Source organism: Thalassophryne amazonica, chromosome 6 (genome assembly GCF_902500255.1).
Source record: "Thalassophryne amazonica chromosome 6, fThaAma1.1, whole genome shotgun sequence".
Classification (NCBI taxonomy): domain Eukaryota; kingdom Metazoa; phylum Chordata; class Actinopteri; order Batrachoidiformes; family Batrachoididae; genus Thalassophryne; species Thalassophryne amazonica.
The window spans coordinates 69,623,392-69,643,224 of record NC_047108.1 but is presented as its reverse complement, the minus strand read 5'-3'; the positions used below and the strand labels follow the sequence as shown (position 1 = coordinate 69,643,224).

The window sequence follows — 19,833 nt, the reverse complement described above, 5'->3', positions numbered from 1 at the left end:
TCTGTTGCATTTCTAAAATTACAGAACTGCTTTAAAGAAAAGTGTGAACATTTTATTGTGTTTTAAAACTGTGTGGAGCAAATGCAAACACCAAACTCTTAGAAAGAAGGAAAAAATATACAGACGTGCAGGAAAACTTTGATATAAACTGAACAGAACAATGCAGGCTGATTTGACTCCCCATATTTTTTGTATAAATACATCAGAATAAAATAAGAGGCAACTCACTTTGAAATAATTAAAACATATCGCTGCAGCTTATAATAACTTTGAAAAATAACAAAAATCAGCAGCTTGTATTTTATCAGTCATGTTTTGTGCTTGAACACTACATTAAGCTTAAGATTGAACAAATACGTAAATACCTTTGGAAAATAACAGCTGTTAAAGTTCAGAGTTCTTGCCTGCTTTATGTGATCTGTGCGTCTGAACATCACTGCATAGCTTCTTCACAGCAGGGTTTTTTACCCGTGTATGTGTAATTTTTGCTCCGTTCATTTATTTATTCTCATTTTTAAGGATATTTAACTGTTTATTTCATCTCATGATCTCATAAATTCAGTATACGATGTGCACATGGTGTGCACAGGATGGTGCCATCAGAACCGCACAAGTGGAGAAAGTGCAGAGAGACGTAAAGGCAGCTCCACGGTTTGGTTCGGTATGTCTTGTTTTTTTTTAACATGCGCACTCGGGTTAAAATCCTCTCTCTCTGCTCTGCGTTCGCTGTCTCACGTGCACTGATGGTTCTCAGCAGAATGTAACGTCTCGTGCCTCTGTTCAGGAATCTTCCTCCCCCACCACCTCCCTCGCAGTCTACAATCAGTTGACTCCACGCACGCGCGCACACACACACAGACACACACACACACACCGACAGCTCTGTCGGTAAACTGCGCATTTTAAATGGCTCTGAACAAGACGGCCACTGTTTTAATCGGCCGTCTTATCCAAATTTGAACGTCCAAATGACGGCAGGACGGCTCGCTGCTTAAAACTATGAATGGAGAGGAAAAACAAAGACTTAAATAAAATAAATAAATAAACTCGTCGACTACTAAATTAGTTGTCGACGGTTTCAATAGTCAACGTAGTCGTGACTAGTACACTAGTTGTGGCAGCCCTAGTGCACAGCCATTTTCAGATCTCTCCAGAGATGTTTCATCAGACTCAGGTCTGGGATCTGGCTGGGACACTCAAGGACATTCACAGAGTTGTCCTGAAGCCACTCCTTTGATATCTTGGCTGTGTCATTGTCCTGCTGAAAGATGAACAGTCGCCCCAGTCTGAGGTCAAAAGCACTCTGAAGCAGGTTTTCATCCAGGATGTCTCTGTACATTGCTGCATTCACCTTTCCCTCAATCCTGATGAGTCTCCCAGTTCCTGCCACTGAAAAACATCACCACAGCATGATGCTGCTACCACCATGCTTCACTGTAGGGATGGTGCCTGGTTTCCTCCAAACATGATGTCTGGCATTCACGTCAAAGAGTTCAATCTTTGTCTAATCAGAACAGATCATTTTGTTTCTCATGGTCCTAGAGTCCTTCCACAGAGGAATGCTGAAGTTCTGACAGGGTGGCCTTCAGCTTTTTGGTCACCTCCGTGCGTAAGACCCTGCTCCACCGATTGCTCAGTTTAGATGGGTGACCAGCTCTACAAAGAGTCCTGTTGAATCTAAACTTTTTCCATTTAATGGTGATAGAGACCACTATGCTCATTGGGACCTTCAAAGCAGCAGAAATGTTTCTGTACCCTTCCCCAGATTTGTGCCTTGAGACAATCCTGCGTCAGAGGTCTACAAACAATTCCTTTGACTTCATGATTGGTTTGTGCTCTGCCATGCACTGTCAACTGTCGGACCTTATATGTAGACAAGTGTGTGCCTTTCCAAATCATGTCCAATCAATTGCAGGCGGACTCCAATTATGCTGTAGAAACATATCAAGAATGATCTGTGAAAACAGGAAGCACGTGAGCTCAACTGTGAGCTTCATGGCAAAGGCTGTGAATACCTATGTGATTTCTTAGTTTTTTATTTTTAATAAATTTGCAAAAATTAAAAAAAAAACTTTCACATTGTCATTATGGGGTATTGTGTTTGGAACTTTGAGGAAAATATAATTAATTTCATCCATTTTGGAATAAGGCTGTAACAGCAAAATGTGTAAAAGTAAAGTGTTCTGAATACTTTCTGGATGCACTGTATGTCAACACTTTGCTTTAAAAGCAGCTGGTGACCTACAGCTCACTGAAAAATGTGTATAATATAACCTCTTTGAGTCAGATTTGGATAATAATCACATCATGTCATGAGCATATAGGAGAAGTCAGCATCAAGACATGACCCCGCGGTTCAGTTCCTTTGAGGGTCCATGCAAAAGCGTGCAAAAGCACAAAAGACACCGGGGGGATGAGGCCCCCTTTTTCTAAAACAACACAGACTGACAGAGTCTCCTTTGTATCGGTGAGGAAATCACTTCTCCAACCTACAGCTGCATTGAAATGACAATTACAAACACATGCCTTTTCTTCACATACTGCATATAAATAACCCACACACATATTCAGAGATGCTGCACAAATTTCTATTTCGAAGGTTAGAGATTCAAGTGTCATATTATGGAAAACCTTTTACTTTTTTCATACACCAAATATGCCATGGTGTTTATTTTGATGGCTTAATAGAATCAGCCACCAGGTGGATTTCAGCTGATACATGATCAATCTATGTGCTGCCCAGTCATGGTCTTAAACCTAACCTTTACTTTCCAAAAGCACACACCTGGAGAAGCACTAAAGCTTCCTATAAAGCTTTGGCCAGAATGGCAACGATAGCCTCAGGGGCAACGCAGTCCCAGTAAACCATTCAGCTCAGCCTGTGCCGCCACTCTAAAACCAAGTTAACTGTGCTCAACTCCCAATAAACCCCCTGAGCCAGATGCACACACTTTCCCAGCTTGAGTGACACAACAAACACACTCTTTATTAAAAAAAAAGAAAAAAAGAATGACTGTGATGATGTGTACAAGCAAAGGAGGGGTAGAGGTTCCATGCACATAAATAAAGAGTAACCACCGCTACACAAATAAAAGTCATTTAGGTTTATGTGCATAAAACACAGCTCAACTCCATTAGTTCCAGCGGAGTGGCATCGATAGATCAGCTAACCTTCAACGAACACACATCGGTGTCAGCAGCACGTCTGATTTCACTCCCGCCCACTTACAATTAACCTCTCCAATTGTCAAACTTCTAAAATACTGCTGAAAGAAAAGCTTGTGGGCACATCCATGCATGACGCAACTCAAAGTCAGAGTATAAAATAACCAGACAAGTCTGGAAAGCATGGTTTCAAATGCAATCAAGTGGTGAAAATAAACCCGTGCTGCCGCCGTAACAGCTCTTAAATATGTGTGCGCTGTTTAAAAATGTTGGTAAAGTCATTACAACCAAGAACAGTGGCATTCAGCCAGTTCAAAGAGAATTTTCCCTCTCAAGTTCTCCCGCGGCCTCAGCTGAGACTAGACCGCAGGAATCTGGTGGTGGATTGGAGCACGGATACTTTGAAAGCAAATCCCCAGTCAGATACGCACAACCAGACATGCACCTATGAAAAAGCCACTGGAATCTCACATTATTTTCACAGAGTGGAGTCATAAGGAGAAGGTTATTTTATAGTTTAGACTGACTACATGGAATGACAAGGTAGGAAATACTGACTGCTAGCGTGAACGAGAAGTTCCACGTCTATTTGGAATTGCAAAATAGACAGGGGGGGGGGCTATCAGGAAAATTTTATGCACACTTTAACAGTAACAAGAGGCTGGAGTTTTACATCTGTATCTGTGGGGTCTCCACTTTCATGAACTGTCAAGCTCTTTATGCTGAAGCGCCATGAACTGCAGTTTGTGACGGTTCTTTGCCATGTGGCTAGAAAAGTACCTCGCTCACCAATGTTACCACTAAGACACCCCCGCAACACACTTACTATATCACACCAGTAGGGCTGGGTAATAAAATGATCATGATCCCTGGTTCTCAAGACCAGGCACCTAAGTGGCTCTACTCTACTCTTTTCTACTCTCCTATTTTACTCTTCCTTTTTAGATATTGAGATATACATTTATATATTAGCATAGTTCTGCCTTAGAATTGGAATATAATATATAAGATATACCAGACTGAATTTTCATGATAACATACTGCAATCAAATGCTACTCACCAACGGTGACAAGCTTTGGGCATTCATACTCGAAGGGGGCAACTTTAACACCAAGACAAATAAAGTGCTCTCCAAATTTAAAAATACAATAAGAGCAAAATTGTTATGTGCAGACGCAGGTTGAGGAGCGGACCAACGTCTGACCGAACCCAGCGCTAAATAACCAGAAAGCGGTTCCACAAACAAAACGATTTTATTTCCCCCTCTAGTGCAATAATTAGTGCACAACATAAATATTTAGTTTGTCTGGTGGAGTGAAGGACGGCGCGCTCTCCAGCGCCCAAAAGGATCGAAGCCTCGACGCTTCTGGACTCAGATTCACTGCCAAACACCCCCCAGGTGGACACGACAAACTGACTCTGTGAAGGATGGAAAAGGTGAGGTAAGTCAACAGAGCTACAGCAAATATCCCTCAGAGGCACACACTATCAGCAACACATTCAGGTCTGAATTTAAGCTTTATGTAAATGAGCAGCTTCTCACAACAGGTGGAGGATCATCAGTCCGTACGCCACGGCAGTGAGAAGCAAACTGCACAATTCTCATCAATGTTCAAATACACTGCGTAACAAAATACCAAATTACTATTAACGATCATTCAGACAATAATCACCTCTGATGTGTGCTGACAGCATGTGTCCCTCACCCGTCCTCCTTCACAGGCACGATGTGTCAAACCCTGGCGCGGTCCTCGGCGTCTCACAAACGAACGTCACAAGGTCGAGTTCCCGGCAATTCTGCTTGAACCACTCATGGCTTAAATGCAGAACGCCATCTCATTATCTGCTTCAGCTGAAAGTCTTTAAGTTTACACGTGAGCATCATCCACAGGTGCAGCTAATAATGCTGATGAGGGTGAAGGACTCTTCTGCCAGCACCGTCTCCACAGACAAAAACCAGTTTGCATACCACCTGGAGAGCAAAGAAAAGAAAACAACACAAAAACATCCAGCCAAACCCCCCCAACACACAACAGAAATTTGAATTTATATGGGTTATAGTCATTATCAGGATAGCCTTCAAACTGGCAGGATTGATACATAGATCTTGATGAATGCTGATCAATATGAAAAGAAGTAATTTTATTTTTTGAAATATTGCTCAGCCCTATGCACCAGTGCAGCAAGATACCTCCATGATCTCACCTAGACCTAACATAATGTACTAAATATCACCACGAATTGTCCTGATGCCAATACCAAACATCACAAATATATATGCAAGTATGACATGCCATGATGTGTAAAGATGTCAGCACAATGGTTTGGCTGTCATGAGGGAAAGCATGCCAAAATAGATATATGGTGCTTCATATATTCAAGGAAGAATGTCTGCTGTTAAACGATCTTGCCTTTGTTTTAGTGGTTTCACAGTACCGTTTGTTGGGCTTCATGTTGTGTTTGTGCCAGCATCTTGCTGGTATTGTGGCCATTTTTTTCCCTCTCGCATTGCTACAAAGGGTCAAAATTTCTGGTGCCGCAAAATTTCCAAGACAGAAACAAGATGCACCAGTGGTGTGAAAAGATATGTCAAGATAGAGGAAAATTTAAAAAAAATTCAAGAATTATTGGGGATATTGCGGACCAGACCACAATGTGGTACCACAGATGAGAAAGGCATCAATGGGATGCAGCAATTCTTAAGGTGTTGTCACAGTAGGACAAAAGGAGTACACTGATTACTCATGGATTGAAATAATAATCCATTGGTCTCTGACGGATTTGGAGCTCTGATGGATAGATGATGTCGCATTTCCACTGGCAACACAAAGAGCTGCATTCAGCAGAATGATTTTCCAGGTTCCAAGACAAATATGAGTGCTGGGGGTAACTGGATTTGTGTGGGATTCACTGAGGTCTGAACACAAATGTGGCTAGAATCCGTCTAGCTCTGCAATCATAACGTCATTCTTCCTCACTACTTTTATGCGCTGACAACATTTTCTACACTGTGCTGGTGTTCAGTACGGCTGCAAAAGTGAGAATAGTAAACAACTTTCTTTCTCTGCTGAGACTTCTCGCCAAGATATTGTGCTGTGTGCACTCTGACATCCAGATAAAAATGCATACAGCCATGCTGTGTTTTTCTTCAATCTGACTTTGGCTAAAAGAACAGCTGCACTTGCATGTTGCTGGAACTGTCCTGTCCCCTGGTGCTGAATTCACACCTGACACCAGAGCTTTGGCCAATCAGAAGCATCAGACAGCCACAGAATATGAATGTATGAGTATTGTAGGCGTAACAAACAAACGGTAAGCAAATGTGCAACCACTGGAAAAGCTCTCTACCTGATGTCCACTCAAAGTTTTGAGCATGCACAAAACTTTCCAATAGACTTGCCAGACATCAGCTGACAAGGAATGCAAAATGAATAAGAAAAGGACTTATACACAACAAAATGGACATGAAGGAGAAGCAAAATGTCATACACGTTACTCATATGTTTTCTCAATCCATCATAGTGTGACAGATGCTTTAGATCAGCCAACAGATTGGTGCACATTGTGTTAATAATTGTGAGGGTGGAAGCCCCCCCCCCCCAATTAACAGCATGTTTCCCATGAGTACTACTCTCTAGGACCACAGTTTTTCTTGTAAAAAGGACCAGCTGTGGCAGAACAATGCAACTTCCTCTAGAAAACAAAAGAAAGAAAATGTTTGCATTCACAAAATACAGAGCTGAGGTGCATTCTGATAATGCTGAACAAAAGAGGCGAGAATGAGATGATGTCTTTAGCACATGCTGCCGTTTAGATGTGGCCCAGAAATTTTATTAGCAGGCTGCATGAAGTAGTGTAAGCTAACCCAGGGGTCTCATCCATCCTTCACTGCCCAGACCAATCCTGTTAAAGCCATTAGTCTGGGGATAATACCACACTGGCACAGAATGCTGTGCCCATGACATAACTAGGGGATACTGTCATTCTGGCTGGATGTCTGACTGGACAGAAGCAGACAGACACTCTCATCATCAGGCAGACTCAGACAGACACGCATCCATGTAGCTACAACAAACGTGCCATCACTCAGCGGGAAATACAACCACCCGAAGGAGGGGAAATTACCCATTTCAAAATATCCATTTATGGAAACACTTGAATTTGTCCGAAGTCGCCAACAACACTAATTTATGTCTCTGCTGGAATCTAAAAAAAAAAAAACCCTACTCAAGAACAAAATAGCTAATTAAATCATTCACTCTTTTTGGCATGTCTGCGAGAGCTCAGAAGGAGCACCTGTACCGATTCTGGACCAGAAAGGTCCGGGATTCTCATAGGGAGGAACTCTGGCCATGAAGAGTGTTTGATGTACCTTCATATCAACAAGAAGTAAGCAGACCCAGGGGGAGACAATTGTCTGAATGATAAGAAGCCTAAAATATACAAGCATGTTGTTCTTTCCCACAACGTAAAGGAAATCTGGATGCACTCTGGGGTGGAGTAAAGGAGGCTGAAAGATGGCTCCCAGTCAAAAACAAGAGAAATGTTGAGTCTACTGCATCTCACATAAAAATAATCTGCCCTGCACGGCTGAACATAATAACAGGGATCAACTTTTGTACTGTGCTGCAGGACACTCAGGCAGCTCAGTTTCTAAGCAAGATGCACCGTTACGTCCAGAGTCCAGAGACGCTGACAAACGTTTCATGAGATCAGCTGTCAATCACAGCATATTAGCATTAAAAGCAAATGTTGCTAAAAATGCATAGTGCTGGGTGTTGGCTTTAGTTTAGGGTAACTGCATCCAAATCCAGGAAATAGTGAGGTCACCCATTTTTGTGGGCCCAAAAGTAATTGGACAATTGCCTGCTGTTTCTGCATGATGAGGTGTGTGTTATTCTTTTCACCGGCCAGAAAGCAGACAAGCAACAGACCTTATGCTTTGGAAATGAAAGAAAATGAAAATCAAGCTCATTTCAAGCTACATGTAACATCAAAACCACACATGCTGCGAACAGGGATGCAAACATTCTTTCCTTTGAAAGGCCAAAAATGACTTTTAATGAAGGGCCACAGGACAAAAGTAAATGTTAATGTTGTATTAATTACATATGATTACAAGTACATGTTTCTTTTTATTTCCTACAAAATTAAAATTTGAAATCTAAAATAAAATTTCAAAACACATTACTGCTGAATCTGCGTCACAGTAATTCATTAATTCGGAGAGACTGTCATTTGCCGTAGCAGGTCAAACATGGTGGGCTACATGTCTCACACTGGGGTAGCCCCAGTTAGGACAGAGAGAGAGAGAAAGAAAGAGAGAGAGGCAGAGAGAGAGAGAAAGCGAAAGAGAGAGAGGGAGGGGGAATTTATTGCATTTCAGTGTGGAAAAGGTTCCTCTCTCGCTCTCTCTCTCTGATCACATTCACTGCGTACCTTGCTCAACCATTTTTTTTTCACTGCCAAATTCATGCAAAATCCTTTCTGCTGACTTGTGTGGAGGCATGAATGTGTTATTCAAGTTTTGGAACTGCTGTGATATAATCAAAACATAATACTTTACTTCTCTGAATTAGGCAGCATGTTGGCCAAGCGGTTAGTCTGCTTGATTCCAGAGTAGAAGGTTTACTCAACAAACTGATGCATTGGATGAACTTAATTCTATTATGAGCAGGATTTCCATCTAATCAATATATGTGGCCCCAACTCAAATAAAGCACATCCATGCAAAATAATTTAATTTTATTTAGTTGGGACTACATGGAAATTCAATCCAGTGAGTTAGTTTTTTGAGTGTGATACACCCAATAAACTGACTCACTGGATCAGATTTCCATCTAAAAAATATATGTAGTCCCAACTAAATTTTAATTAAATTATCTTGCATGAATGTGCTTTATTTGAGTTGGGGCTACATATATTGATTAGATGCAAATCTTGCATATGGGCTAATTAAACTGAGTTCTTCCAATGAGCCATTTTTGCACATTTTACAACATCATAAAAGTTTTAAAACATGCAATTGAGATGACACTTCCAGGGCTCCGTAAAAATGCCTGTTTTTACAAATAAAAATGGAATATTTTACAAAAGCACATTTATCTTTAAACCAACACACGACACATGTCACATTAACGTGTTGGTTTACATAATGGATTACTGAACCAATCACTGTTTAGCACTTTTACCCAGAATGCTTTGCGGTCTGTGTTTGTTACAAAACCTCAGAATTAGTGCCTTATTCAACATTAAAAGATATATGTTATATTTTAACTTTGTACAAATGACAGAATTGACATTAATGGAGTTATTCTATCAGTATTTTCAAAAAACCATAAGTTAGTATGACTTTATTTTTCAAGACCTCCGCCTGACCGGAGTGTTGAAATTGATAGGGAGCTGGCCTTATGATTGCTCTCAGTGTGCCTCTGTTGTGGGAGTATTGTTGTAAACAAGAGCTTCCAGCAGGGGCAGAATGTTGAAAGAAATATGATTATGATTATGATTAGTAAAGAGTTGATTTTGTGGGTGCTCAGGATTTGTCTGTGCTGTTTCCTGCAGGGGGCAGCATGGTCAGACATTTTTGGTTATTCTTTAGGTTTTTTGATGCTTTTAAAAGTGATCATGTTAAAAATCAATTTCAGCTTTTTAGTAACTGCAAATGTCCCATAGACAACACCGGAATTTATCGGTTATCGATTATCTGTAACTTCCGATACATTTTTGGGTGGTTTATCAGTTTATCTTTATCAAAGATAACTTTTCAGTTATCTTATTATCTGTTATCAAAGTTAATTTTTTGGTTATCTGTGCCCACCACTGCTTTCAAGGCTGCATTTTAGATTGGTCTGGTGCATCAAAATTCACCAGATATGAATGTTTATCCTCATTATGAGAGTTACAAGATGATAGCATTTATTGTTTTTGAGTTATTGTGTTTAAAAAAACTGGAAGGGATGGGCTCATTCAATTACACTCGGCTTTGAGTAAAACCCGACCATCTTTTTATCTATTTATAAAAACACACATGCACAGATTTGTCTGACATAACTTGAGCTTGCATAATAACACTTAAGGGAGTAAACTGCATAGCTGAAGGCTCATCTCAGTACAGTTGGCTCAGACTGATGTTGCTTCTGATGGTTCTTTCTGGAAAGTAAATTGTGGTTTTCATCCAGAAACACAGAAGATACACAAACTACGCCAGACCTGATGTGAATAATGCTGCTTTGCTGCATGCTACTGTAATTAAAGTCTTAAACAGTTGAAAATCAAGGCTGGGTGCGGCTGTGCTGAATTTTGCACCGAGAATCACAAAATAAGCACCTGAGAGAAACTCTCATTTAGCTGTTTAACCCAAAACAAACACACTATTAACACACAGAAAAGATCAAATAAAATAAAAAAAAAAACAACAGATTTTTACTGCAAAAAAATTTTTATGCATGTTGTCCTGCAGGTAGCTTCATTAATCACGGTGGATTTGATAACAGTGGGAGCATGTTTCAGTCAGACAGTAGTATTCTGAAGCAGAACATTTAAAGGTTCTGTTGAAACTGTCACTATTAGTCCATTTAATACATTTCAGTGTCACCCCTCAAAGCAGCACTCATATACACACTCACTTATATTTTGGAGACGTTCCAGATACTAGAACCTTCTTCTACCTTTGCCAGCCAACAGGGGAGGTTAGAGGACATCTGATCCATCTGTTTCTTAATCGTCCTCATTATTACTCAAGGCCATCAAATATGGCCATCAGGTATTGCGAAGGTTTCATCCATCTGTCTGTCTGTGCTCAGCATAAGTCCAGTCCTATTACCGCTAAGGTCTTGAAATTCACAGGGAACATTCTTGGGATACAGACCTTGGACAAGTTCAAAGATGGCTAACCTTGACCTACTTTAAGAGGTTAAAACATCACATTCTGTACCTAATTTTATGGTACAATCTCACGGACGTTAGCATGGTGACATCACTTCCTGGTGTCGCTAGCTGCTAACTTTGCTTCATTTTTGGCTAGAAATAACACATTTCTCATATATTATATAAACGCTAGCGAGAAATAAACACTTCTAAAACTGAAAACACTGTTTTTGTAACCTGATAACACCTCTGGCAGGATTTACAAAACATTTAGCAGATGTCAGCGAGGTGACATCACTTCCTGGTGTCGCTAGCTGCTAACTTTGCTTGGTTTTTGGCTAGAAATAACACCTTTCTCATATTATATAAAAGCTAGCGAGAAATAAACACTTCTAAAACTGAAAACACTGTTTTTGTCACCTGATAACACCTCTGGAAGGATTTACAAGATAATTTGTGGGCTTTAGCATGCAGGCTAAGTTCCCCTAACTCAAAGCTAAGTGTCTATGGAATTTAATTTGTCTCATTAATGGGTTGGCAGGGAGACACGTCACTTCCAGTGAAGTGGCAAATCCGAAGGTGAGAATTTTTACCTCCGTGACTGGCTTGGAACGATGAGATATATACACCAAGCTGAACTGAAATGAACCACTGTATATTAAATTGACTTTACTGAAGAGTCTGACCCCTTTGAAAAGTGACAAAATTACATGTATTTGTATTGCATTGTGCAATGTTTTCATTGGCCAAAAACAGCCACCAGAGAGCGCTCGGGTAAAGTCTGCAGCAACCCATACCTGCAAATGCACAGAGATCTACAAATATTCTTTGATTTGCACAACTTCCACTCTTGACAAAAGCTCATATATGCTCACACGCAAGGCCTCCTGCAGATGGTGTTTAAACGTAAATATTGTTTTTGATTGATTGATTGATAGAGGGGCTTTATTGAGCATGTACATAAGACAGTAGTATCTTAATAATTAATTAACCAAGTGCAAATTATAAATAACACAATGCTCATATACGGCCAAGGGTTTTTTAGCATTGCGTTATATTGTCATCTTTGGTTGCCTCAGTCTCAGTTTGGTTTTAACATTACAAGAAAGATACTTTTTCTTTTTATCATTATAGCAGTCTCACTTCATGATATCATATAGAAAGTGACTGTCGTGTACTGGGAGATGAGCTGTAATTTTCCCTCACTTCTGCTCCTCCAAGATCAGACAAATCTGAGTCTGGACTTAGATTTTACATTACACTTTTACTTTTACGAGATATCCACTCAGGGTGCATCAAATAATCTAATCATTCCTGTAGATCTATTTGACCATAACTGTGCAACAGTTGGCTACAATGTAGAGACACAAAAATGGGTTAATAAAGCAGGTATTTGATCTAATGGAAATATTTTCATCTCTGCCTCAAAAACTTGAGGAAGTATTTTGATGAAACATCAGAAATACTGTAAATGCTACTTGTGTGAGGAAAGAGGTGAGTAAATTTTCAGAAAGATCTAGAGCTGCTTGGAAAGTTTTTTTTTCCTTTCCTGATTTGTCTATTTTTTTGTTCATGATCCTTTTACAACTGATTTTTTTTTTTGCCTTTGATCTACTTTTCCAATCCACTTACATTCTAACAATATTTTTTTGCTTTTGATCACTTCTTTTTCTGTTCACTTATGTACATATTTTATTTGCTTTTGTTCTATTTCTTTTCTTGATTAGCTTACAACTGTTTTGTTGCGATTGATCTATTGTCTTCCTGATCCACTTACCATTTTATTTTTTTTAACCTTTGATTTGTTTTTCTAAACCAGTCTATCATTTTTTTGTGCCTGATCGATTTCTTTTCGATCCATTTACATTTATTGCCTTTGATACATTTCTGTTCTTGATCTGCTAACAATATTTTTGCCTTTGATCTATTTATTTTCCTGATTCACTTACATTTATTTCCTTTGTTCCCTTTCTTTTCTGTTTACTTTTTGCATTGGTCTGTTTATTTTACAGTCTGCTTAAATGCTCACAATTTTTTCCTTTGATCTATTTCTTTTCCTGATTTTATATTATTTTGGTCTTTGATTTTTTTTTTTTTTTTTTTTAGTTTTTTTCCCGTTTTAAGGGCTGGCATTATGACATCACAAAGACCTTAAACCCTGCCTCTGTCTGTTGACTGATCTCATAACTCCAGCTCCCACAGCGCACCTTCTAGTTGCAAAAGTTGCTTTCAACTCTTTGAGATCAAAAAAATAAACCAAATCCAAATGTAACATTTAGTTTCTTCAGCTGAAGCAGCCACTTACTGACTTTGTCATGAATACTCGCCCAAATAAAAGACCGTTGGAATCACTGTAAACATCAGTGGCCCTAAAAAGTGTGTGAGAGCCTTGTGTGATGTGACATGTGGCCTTGATGACAGTGACTTGACTGTTGATAAATAGTAAGAGTGGGTGTTGACTGTGTGCTCATTATTACAAAGACCTCAGACAGACTGCTGAGAACTGTGCGTGTGCATGAAGAGGAGTTACTGCGTGTGCGTGTGTGTGTGTGTGTGGGGGGGGGGGGGGATTCAGAAAATGTTGACGAAAGTCAGACTGAAAACAAATGAGAGAATGTGTTTTTCCGGGGAAAAAAAAGCTTTTTGATCATGATGCGTTCACGGCTGCTTCAGCCAAACGCGGCTGAGTTTTGTGACTTTAAAACGGAGACAAAAGAACCACAGCAGGCAGCAAGGGGCGGGACATGACACTTAAAAAAAAAAAATTATATTATATATAGATATTCATAAAAGTTCGTAATGACTTACGAGAACGATGGAGAACTTTTCCTCCAGCTCCATGGGGTCGGGCATGGGCACCTTCAGAGGCATGATGTGATGTTTGGTCTCCGACTGACCGTCCACACTTTCAATATTACCCATTGTGTCTTGCAATCAAAAAACTCCAAAATAATCCAATTTCAAAAATATACGAATCCAAATAATCCACTTCTCCGAGCCGACGTGAATCTGACAGGGTCCTGCTCTCTCACAAAATGCCATTTACTCTCGTTTGCTAATTTATTCAGCTTTCATCTCCCCTAACTTTTTCTAAAGTAATAAGAAAACACTTTTCAGTTTAGAAGACTCGTTTCTGTCCTTCCTGGCCACTCCATTACTTACAGCAGCCAACTTGAAAATTCCGACCGACTGTTACTGTTCCACTTTCTTGGCCGCGACGTGTTTCCATTCATTACTGCTGTTCGATCCTGATTCAACTCTGCGCTGTTGTCTCCACTCACAGGGCGGAGGGCGGAGGGTTTTTTTTCTTTGGCCACGCCTCCTACAGTGGAAAGCACCATTCGTATTTGTTCTGCGAAACGTCAATCGCTCCGTCTCCTGCCCCGCCCCCTCACATCTGCAGCATAGACTGTACATATCTACAGCGAGCCCACGCACAGCTGGAAGCAGCGTGTGTTAGCATTTTACTGCCACCTAGTGGTGAAAGCCAATAACACGGTTTCATTCAGTTAGTTTTTGTTTTGTTTTGTTTTTTATAATGCCTAAGAGGATTTTTGCAACAGGATGTTGACCCCTCCCTCTCCCCACAAAAAGGAAAAAAATATTTTTCAATTACTCATTGAAAATAAGGCAGCTGTAGCCGTGGTTTGAAAATTAAAGAATGTGAAATTGACAAACTAGTTCATTTCACACTACATGTGATAGTGGGGAGCAGCACGGTGGATTAGTGGTTAGCACTGTTGCCTCACAGCAAGAAGGTCATGAGATCGATTCCCACCTGTGGCCTTTCTGTGGGGAGTTTGCATGTTCTGCTCATGTCTGTGTGGGTTTCTGCCGAGTGCTCCGGCTTACTCCCACATCAGGTTAGGTGGATTGGAAACTTTATAACTGCCCAGATCTCCCTTGCAAAAGGGCTTTCGATATCAATGGAACTAACCTGGTTAAATAAAGATTAAAATATAATGGAAGGCATGGAAGATTCCTTTCCTGTTTGATTTTTGGTTAGTCCTTAGAAAAGCCCAATCTTGATTTACAGTATGTCTGGAAAGTATTCACAATGCTTCACTTTTTCCACGTTTTATGTTACAGCCTTATTCCTAAATGGATGGAATTATTTTTTTTCCCCAAATTCTACTCACATTATTGCATTATTATTTATTTATTTATTATTATTATTGTATTATTGCAAATTTATTAAAAATAAAAACCTAAGAAATCACATGTACACCATGTACACAGGTATTCACACCCTTTGCTCAATACTTTGTTGATGCACCTTTGGCAGCAATTACAGCCTCAAGTCATCTTGAATGATGCCACAAGCTTGGTGCACCTATCTTTGGGCAGTTTTGCCCATTCCTCTATGCAGCAATTCTCAAGCTCCACATTCACAGAGTTGTCCTGAAGACACTCCTGTGATATCTTGGCTGTGTGCTTAGGGTCATTGTCCTGCTGAAAGATGAATCGTCGCCCCAGTCTGAGATCAAGAGCACTCTGGAGCAGGTTTTCATCCAGGATGTCTCTGTACATTGCTGCATTCATCTTTCCCTCAAACCTGACTAGTCTCTCAGTTCCTGCTGCTGAAAAACATCCCCACAGCATGATGCTGCCACCATCACGCTTCATTGTAGGGATGGTGCCTGGTTTCCTCCAAAGCTGATGCCTGGCATTCATGACAAAGAGTTCAATCTTTGTCCCATCAGATGACAGAATTTTGTTTCTCATGGTCTGAGAGTCCTTCTGGTGCCTTTTGGCAAACTCCAGGCGGACTGTCATGTGCTTTTACTCAGGAGTGGCTTCTGGCTGTCCACTCTACCATATAGGCCTGATTTGTGGATTGCTGCAGAGATGGTTGTCCTTCTGGAAGGTTTTCCTCTCTCCACAGAGTAATGCTGGAGCTCTGACAGACTGACCATCAGGTTCTTGGTCACCTCCCTGACGAAGGTTCTCCCCTGATTGCTCAGTTTAGGCAGACAGCCAACTCTAGGAGGCGTCCTAATGGATCCAAACATCTTCCATTTACATATGATGGAGGCCACTTTGCTCACTGGGACCTTCAAAGCAGCAGAAATGTTTCTGTACCCTTCCCCAGATTTGTGACTCAAGACAATCCTGTCTCAGAGGTCTACAGACAATTCCTTTGACTTCATGCTTGGTTTGTGTTCTGACATGCACTGTCAACTGTGGGACCTTATATCTAGACAGGTGTGTGTCTTTCCAAATCATGTCCAATCAAGTGAATTTAACCCAGGTGGACTCCAATTAAGCTGTAGAAACATCTTAATGTAGCGGCTGCACTCTGCGTTGTGTTGTTATGACTCCGTCCATTCGTTCCCCTCGGGACGCAAATTCACAATCCTCGGCATGGAAGTCGGACTCTCTAACCAGAAGGCTAAAACCCAGGGCTCTGGCCTTGTGACCAGAGAATCCTTTTGAGCTGTTGGGAGTGAGGTTTACTACCTACATCTGCACATTGACACCTGCTGGCCTCTGTTACACTAAGGATGATCAGTGGAAACAGGATGCACCTGAGCTCAATTTTGAGCTTCATGACAAAGGCTGTGAATACTTACGTACATGTGATTTCTTAGCTTTTTTTTTTAATAAATCTGCAAAAATCTCAAAAAACTTTTTTCATATTGTCATTGTGGGGTGTTGTGTGTAGAAGTTTGAGGAAGAAATGAATTTCATCCACTTTGGAATCAGGTTGTAACATAAAAAAAAAAAAGTGAAATGTGCAGCGCTGTGAATACTTTCCGGATACATGGTACAGTTATATCTTCAACTTGGAGGGATATACTGTATTATCAAATGTCAAAATCCCAATAACCGACTACAGTGCATCCAGAAAGTATGTGCCGGATTTTCATGTAAGGGGTTTACACTTAGACATTAGTTGTGGATATAACATCAAGACATGAGTGTTATTCTGAATAAGAAAAACTGTGAACCTCACAGCATGGTGAACATACAAAGCACCTTCTTGCAATATGAGTAATGTAACACAGTTTATTTCATTCATTCATTCATTTTCATTCATTTATTTATTTATTTATTTCATTCATTTAAAAGCAAAAACAAAAAACAAAAAACAGAAAAGCAGAAATAAAGCATCTCCATTACCAGAATGAAAAGGAGCAGAGAGAAGAACAAGTCTTATATTTTCTGCCCCTTTTTACAATACAATCTTTCAATATCCAGCGTCATTTTTCAACATTATTTAACAGATTGTATTTCTTTAACTTGTCACATACCACTGACTTATTTCATAATTATGACCATTATTAAATAGATTACATCTCTGACAGGTTACATTTTTAAACTTAAAACATTTTATACATTATTAACAAATTACATTTTTTTTAACTTCCTTACAGCCCACTAACTTATTTTATAGTTTCATACTTACTTAATACATCTAGTTTAATACGTTTTTTAAATAATTTAAGCGACCTTAATTCTTTAATTTCTTTGTTGAGATTGTTCCATAATTTTACACCATTTACTGCAATACTCCGTTCTTTTACTCTGGTTCTGTATCTTGGTTTTCTAAAGACTTCTATTCCTTTCAGTTTATAACTACTTACTCTTTTCTCAAACATATTTTGAATGTTTGTTGGTAAAGTATTTTTATTTGCTTGGTACATTGTTTGTAATATTTTCAAATCGACCAAATCACGAAATTTAAGTACCCTGTACTTAATAAACAATGGATTAGATGGATCTCTAAAACCACTGTTGCTAATCACCCTTAAAGCCCTTTTCTGCAGAATAAACAAAGGTTGTATATAAGTTGTATATGTTGATCCCCAGATTTCTACACAATAAGTTAAATATGGGAAAATCAATGAATTGTACAATGTTAATAAACCATAACTATTTAATGAATATTTTACTTTATGCAAAACAGCAATGGCTTTCGCTATTTTTCCTTTTATGTAATTTATGTGTGACTTCCATGTAAGATCTTCATCAATTATGACTCCTAAAAATTTCATTTCTTTTACCCTTTGTATATCCATTCCATCTATTTGTAATGACACGTTATTTTTTTTTTGCTCTGTCATTAAACAATATGAAATTTGTCTTATTAATATTTAGTGACAGTCTGTTTATATCAAACCAATGCTTAACCTTTTCCAATTCTGTTTTTATCACTTGTGCTACTTCCTGTATATCTGATCCAGAGTAAAACAGCGTTGTATCATCAGCAAATAAAATGCTACCAAGCACATTAGATACATTCACAAAATCATTGATATACAAAATAAACAGTTTGGGTCCAAGTACTGATCCTTGTGGTACTCCATAAGCAATATTACACAATTCTGATTTGATATTATTTATCTGAACAAACTATTTTCTAAGTAGCTTTTTACCCACTGATGTGCAATACCTCTTATTCCATATTGTTGTAACTTGTGAAGCAATCTTGAGTGGTCAATAACATCAAAAGCTTTTTTCAAGTCAATAAAAATACTTACAAAATAATCCTTATTTTCTATTGTTGTTGATATTTTCTCTATTAATTCCATAATTGCCATAGCTGTCGAATGTTTTGTTCTGAATCCATACTGAACATTATTTAAAATATGATGTTTCTCAGTGAATTTATCCAACCTTGTCACAAAAACTTTTAAAGGACTATTGTGCAAAATTACCATTATATTGTGTTCAAATTTTGGTTATGTTGTTTGTTTGCTTAACCTTATCCCTGGGGTCTAAGAGGCCACCATGGATACATATATTTTAATATATTTTCTGAACCGTGATGCTTACTTAACTGAAATTTCATGTAATTGTCACCTATGTTGTTGTCTTCCATATCACTTCTTTTATCAAATTTGATTAAATACTCTGGGCATCATAATAAATTGTTTAATGGGTCCATTTGGAGCCCAATTTCCTATAATGAAATCTGGTCGCACTCTAATGCAAAATTTTGAGCTTTGTGTCAGCTTTTTCATAACCACTGTATTAGAGCCCAACCGATATATCTGCCATTTTACTCATTGGGACCTTCAAAGCAGCAGAAATGTTTCTGTACCCTTCCCCAGATTTGTGACTCAAGACAATCCTGTCTCGGAGGTCTACAGACAATTCCTTTGACTTCATGTTTGGTTTGTGCTCTGACATGCACTGTCAACTGTGGGACCTTATATCTAGACAGGTGTGTGTCTTTCCAAATCACGCACATGACCAATATAAGCCCTTTTCAAAGTACTCACTATCGACCGAAATTTTGCCGATAGAACGCCGATAATTTCTCATAAACAGAACAGTTACTGAAATAATGTTTGTGTCTGCAATGTAAAATGTCCTTGCACCGTTTGTCCAGTAGATGGAGCGCTGACTCCATTCAACTGAGAGCTGCTTACGCCCCTGCTTAAATGTGTTCATCACCGGCCCCCGTAGTTCGCCGTCACACTGCACTGATCGGCTGACAAAAGCATACAAGTAAGTTTATAAGGGTCTATATCCTTATCCTGAACCTATATCTAAGTTGCAGCAACAAGAGGTACAAGATCAGATGTATTTCACAACTCTTTTTAAGGATATGTATTTGCTAATTTCACAAAGGTTTAATTGATTGCATTTTTTGAACTTGAAAATTCTTCTGTTATAAAGTTAATCAATATGAGGACAAAGCTTCAGCTTTTAGCTCATACCTTTTTTGTTAAGGGTCCAAAAAAGAACATTTTAGTCATAAAAAAAAAAAAAAATAAAAATATCGGCAGATTTATCGGCTATCGGCAAATCAGCTGATTTATCGATTATCGGCATTTTTTCATCCAAAT

General features: G+C 39.1%; 1 protein-coding gene across 5 annotated transcripts in view; it reads right to left on the bottom strand.

Moving 5' to 3' along the window:
• fmnl3 (formin-like 3) overlaps positions 1–14,290 on the bottom strand; it is a 70,749-nt gene extending 56,459 nt beyond the window's left edge. For all 5 annotated transcript variants that reach the window (XM_034172424.1, XM_034172423.1, XM_034172425.1 and 2 more), the window contains exon 1: positions 13,844–14,290. In XM_034172424.1, coding sequence (XP_034028315.1) covers positions 13,844–13,957 — 114 coding nt within the window. In that variant the 5' untranslated portion in view covers positions 13,958–14,290. The remainder of the gene's footprint in view (positions 1–13,843) is intronic.
• Positions 14,291–19,833: the final 5,543 nt, after the last annotated feature.